The sequence below is a fragment of the Lepidothrix coronata genome, unplaced genomic scaffold, assembly GCF_001604755.1.
Source record: "Lepidothrix coronata isolate B3197 unplaced genomic scaffold, Lepidothrix_coronata-1.0 Scaffold445, whole genome shotgun sequence".
Classification (NCBI taxonomy): Eukaryota; Metazoa; Chordata; class Aves; order Passeriformes; family Pipridae; genus Lepidothrix; species Lepidothrix coronata.
The window spans coordinates 27851-32385 of NW_016690625.1; the positions used below are offsets into that span (position 1 = coordinate 27851).

The 4535-nt window shown below is 68.0% G+C and overlaps 1 protein-coding gene across 1 annotated transcript in view; it reads left to right on the forward strand.

Moving 5' to 3' along the window:
- The window catches only part of ITGA10 (integrin subunit alpha 10), a 16066-nt gene that overhangs the window by 1325 nt on the left and 10206 nt on the right, over positions 1-4535 (forward strand). The window contains exons 2-13 of the mRNA XM_017839649.1: positions 86-205; positions 737-834; positions 946-1025; positions 1113-1227; positions 1311-1438; positions 2117-2265; positions 2946-3096; positions 3214-3379; positions 3474-3547; positions 3649-3793; positions 4144-4292; positions 4371-4514. Coding sequence (XP_017695138.1) covers positions 86-205; positions 737-834; positions 946-1025; positions 1113-1227; positions 1311-1438; positions 2117-2265; positions 2946-3096; positions 3214-3379; positions 3474-3547; positions 3649-3793; positions 4144-4292; positions 4371-4514 — 1519 coding nt within the window. The remainder of the gene's footprint in view (positions 1-85; positions 206-736; positions 835-945; positions 1026-1112; positions 1228-1310; positions 1439-2116; positions 2266-2945; positions 3097-3213; positions 3380-3473; positions 3548-3648; positions 3794-4143; positions 4293-4370; positions 4515-4535) is intronic.

Consider the following 4535-nt stretch of genomic DNA (forward strand, 5'->3'; position numbering starts at 1 on the left):
GCACCCCGATCATCCCCCCGGGGGTGCCGCTGGGTGGGGAAGGTCCGTGTGTGCCCCCCACCCCCCTGAGGACCCCCCCGTCCCCCCCTCCAGGGCTCTGCGCGGGGTTCAACATCGACGTGGAGCACCCGCGGGTGTTCCGGGGCCCCCCCGAGTCCCAGTTCGGGTACCGGGTGCTGCAATGGGGGGGCGACGGCGACAGGGGGTGAGTGACCCTCGTGGAGAGGGGGGGACACGGGCAGGGGGGCTCAAGAAGCGCCCACACCCCCCCCCCGACAGCCCGCGGGGAAGGGGAGGTGGAGACGGGGAAACTGAGGCAGGAAAGGGGGGAATGGAGGGAGGGAAAAGGGGGGCTGAGGTGAGGAAGGGGAAGCTGAGGCGGGCAGGGCGGCCGGAGCAGCCACGGCCGGGCGGCCGGACAGACAGACAGACAGACAGACAGACGGACGGACGGAAGCGGGGGTGGCAGGACCTGGCGCGGTGCCCCCAAAACGTGCTGGCGGGGTCAGAGCGGGGCGGGGGGGACCCCGTGTCCCCTCCCCGTGTCCCCTCCCCGTGTCCCCTCCCGGTGTCCCCTCCCGGTGTCCCCTCCCCGTGTCCCCTCCCCGTGTCCCCTCCCCGTGTTCCCTCCCCGTGTCCCCTCCCGGTGTCCCCTCCCCGTGTCACTCTTTGCGCCCCCCCCTCGCCGTGTCCCTCTTTGCGAGCGTGTCCTCGTGTCCTCCCCGCGTCCCCCCAGGCTGCTGGTGGGGGCCCCGTGGGATGGGGACGGTCAAGGCGACGTCTACAAGTGCGGCGTGGGACCCCAAAACTCCTCCTGCGCCAAGGCCAACCTCGGTATTGGGGAGGGGGCAGGTGGGGTGGCGGTGACCGCGGGGGGAGGTTCCGGGGGGGGGTGTGAAGGTGTCCCCACGGTGCTGACCCCGTCTCTGTCCCCGTGTCCCCGAGGGGACACAGCGCCGTGGCTCCGCGGCAGCGCCGGACACCTCGGCATGACCCTGGTGGGCTCCAAGGACGGCGGGTTCGTGGTGAGCGCGGAGCGTCCGCGGGGGTGAGACCGGGCCGGGATGTCACCGCTGCTGTGTCGCCCGTGTCACCTCCCCCTTCCCCCCCAGGCGTGTGCCCCGCTTTGGTCCCAGGAATGCGGCACCTCCGTGTTCAGCTCCGGCCGCTGCGTCCGCCTGGACGAGGAGCTGCGGCTCGTGGAGACGGTCGCGCCCACGGCACAGCGTGAGCGGGGCGCTGGGACGGACTGGGATGGACTGGGACGGACTGGGAGGTGCCACCCGGGTGTCGCTGTGTCCCTCTACCAGGCTGCTCCACCTACATGGACATCGTCCTGGTGCTGGACGGCTCCAACAGCATCTACCCCTGGGAGGAGGTGCAGGAATTCCTCGGGAACATCCTGGGGCGCTTCTTCATCGGCCCCGGGCAGACCCAGGTCAGGGGGTGGCACCGGGGCCACCGTGGTGTCCCCCAAGGCTGGGACAGCGTTCCCGGGGCTATAATGGTGTGCCCAGGGCATTGTTGTGCCCGGGGCAAGGTGACTGTCCCCAGGGCTATGCTGTTGTCCCTGGGGTGGTAGTGATGACAGGTACCACCCTCGGGGGGATGCCACCCCTGGGGTGATGTCACTGTCCCCAGGGTGATGCCACCCCTGTGGAGGTGCCACCCTCGGGTGATGTCATTGTCCCCAGGGTGATGCCACCCCTGTGGAGGTGCCACCCTGGGGTGATGTCATTGTCCCCAGGGTGATGCCACCCCTGTGGAGGTGCCACCCTGGGGTGATGTCATTGTCCCCAGGGTGATGCCACCCCTGGGGTGGTGCTGGCTGGTGGTGGTTTTGGGGGGGGCCAAGGGTGCCCTTTGCCAGGGATTAGGGGGTCCTATGGGATTTGGGGGCAGGGGTCTCCCGTGGATTTTGGGGTCCCGCTGGCTCTGACCCCCCCTGTTTCAGGTGGGGGTGCTGCAGTACAGGGAGCGGGTGGTGCAGGGGTGGGCACTGGGGCAACACCCCGGGGATTTGAGGGGTCCCTGTGGATTTGGGGGTTCCCCGGGGATTTCTGTGGGTTCCCTGTGGATTTGGGGGTCCCGCTGGCTCTGACCCCCCCCGTTTCAGGTGGGGGTGCTGCAGTACGGGGAGGAGGTGGTGCAGGAGTGGGCGCTGGGGCAGCACCCCACGGCCCAGGCCCTGCTCGAGGCCGCCCGGAACCTGACGCGGCAGGAGGGGAGGGAGACGCGCACGGCCATGGCCATCCGGCAGGCCTGGTGGGCTCCGGAGCGGGAACGGGGGCGGGATTGGGGGCGGGATTGAGGTCGGGGTGGGGATTGTGGTCAGGGTTGGGATTGGGATTGAGATCAGGGGTGGATTGGTGTCGCGATTCGGATCGCGATAGGGGTTGGGGTTTGGGTCAGGACTGGCGGCAGGGTCGGGGTTGGGATTAATTTTGGGATTGGGATCAGTGTTGGAATTGGTATCAGGGCTAGGATCGAGTCAGGGTTTGTATGAGGGTTGGGATTGGGGCTAGGACTGGGACTGGGATGTGGCTCAGGGTTGGGGTTGAGGTTGGGAACAGGGTCAGAAGCAAGTCAGGGTTTGTCTTAGAATTGGGCTCAGTATTGGAATCGGGATCAGGGTTAGGATCGAGTCAGGGTTTGGGTGAGGGTTGGGATTGGGGTCAGGGTTGGGACTGGGATGTGGCTTAGGGTTGGGGTTGAGATCGGGGTGAGGGTTGGGATTGGGGTCAGGGTTGAGATTGGGGTCAGGATTGGGACTGGGATCTGGCTCAGGGTTGAGATCGGGGTGAGGGTTGAGATTGGGGTCAGGACTGGGACTGGGATGTGGCTCAGGGTTGAGGTTGAGATCGGGGTTCGGGTTGGGAGCAGGGTGGGGATCGGGAGCAGGATTAGGACGGGGCTCGTGCTGACGGCCCCGTTCGTTCCGGCAGCGCCGAGTCCTTCAGCGCCGAGCGGGGCGGGCGCTCGGGGGCTGCGCGGCTGCTGCTGGTGGTGACGGACGGGGAGTCCCACGACGGGGAGGAGCTGCCGGCGGCGCTGGCAGAGTGCGAGAAGCGCAACATCACCCGCTACGCCATCGCCGTGAGCCCCGGCCCCGTGTCCCCCCCGTCCCGGGGGCGGGTGTCCCGCTGCCCCCCGTCCCCGTGTCCCCTCCGCCCCGGGAGGGAGGAGTCCCGCTGACCCCCGGCCCTCCCGCAGGTCCTGGGGCACTACCTGCGGCGGCAGCAGGATCCCGAGGATTTCATCCGGGAGATCAAGTTCATCGCCAGCGACCCCGACGAGAAGTACTTCTTCAACGTCACCGACGAGGCCGCCCTCAACGACATCGTGGACGCGCTGGGAGATCGGATCTTCAGCCTCGAAGGTGCCGCACTGGGGCCTGGAGGTCGGGAAGGGATGGGAATTCCGGCTGGAAGCGCGCAGCTGGAGGAACAGCGTCCCCTCCCTGCCGCGGTCAGGCACCCGTGAGGACAACGAGAGCGCCTTCGAGCTGGAGATGTCCCAGATCGGCTTCTCCATCCACCTCCTCGAGGTGATCCCGCCGGGAAGCCCGTCCCGGCCCTGCCGAGTGTCCTGGGACGGGATGGTGACCTTAGGGGGGGTTGCGGTGACACGTCCCTCCCATCCCGGCAGGACGGGATCCTCTTTGGAATGGTGGGAGCCTACGACTGGGAGGGGGGCGTGCTGGAGGAGAGCCGGCGCGGGCGCATCATCCCACCCCGGGAAGCATTCCAGGGGGAATTCCCGCTGAAGCTGAAGAACCACGCAGCGTATCTCGGTAAGGGGGGTCCCCAGGGATGGGGGGAAACCAGGGATAATCCATATTATTGAGATCTGAGATGAACCAGGGATGTTCCGTGTCCCTGAGATCTGGGGAGGGACGTGGGATTCTCCGTGTCCCCAGGGATGGGGGGTGAGCCAGGGATGGTCCACGTCCTGGCCGTGGGATGAAACGGGAACGCTCCACGTGCCGGAGACACGGGGTGAAGTGGGGACACCCCGTGTCACGGATATTCGGGATGCTGAGGTGCTCGTGATCCAGATATCCGCGATCCTGATATTTAGGGTGCCCCGGGAACACACCAGGGGTCCCGTGTGCCCAGGGCTGACCCCGCTGCCCCTCCCCAGGTTACTCGGTGTCCTCGCTGCGGCTGCCGGGGGGGCAGCGCCTGTTGGTGGCCGGAGCCCCCCGATTCCAGCACAAAGGAAAAGTCCTCCTCTTCCAGCTGGACCCCGCGGGCACCGTGACGGTGACCCAGACGCTGATGGGGGAGCAGGTGAGGGGAGGCAGAGGGGCCGGGGGGGGTGACGTTCGTCCCCCCCCGTGGCCTCACAGCCCTTCTGCACCCCCCCAGATCGGCTCCTACTTCGGCAGCGAGGTGCTGGCCCTGGACCTGGAGGGGGACGGGGCCACCGACCTGCTGCTGGTGGCAGCGCCCACCTACCTGGGGGGCCAGAGCAGGGAGGCGGGGAAGGTCTACCTGTACCGCGTGGGGCAGGTCAGGGGGGGCACGGCAGGG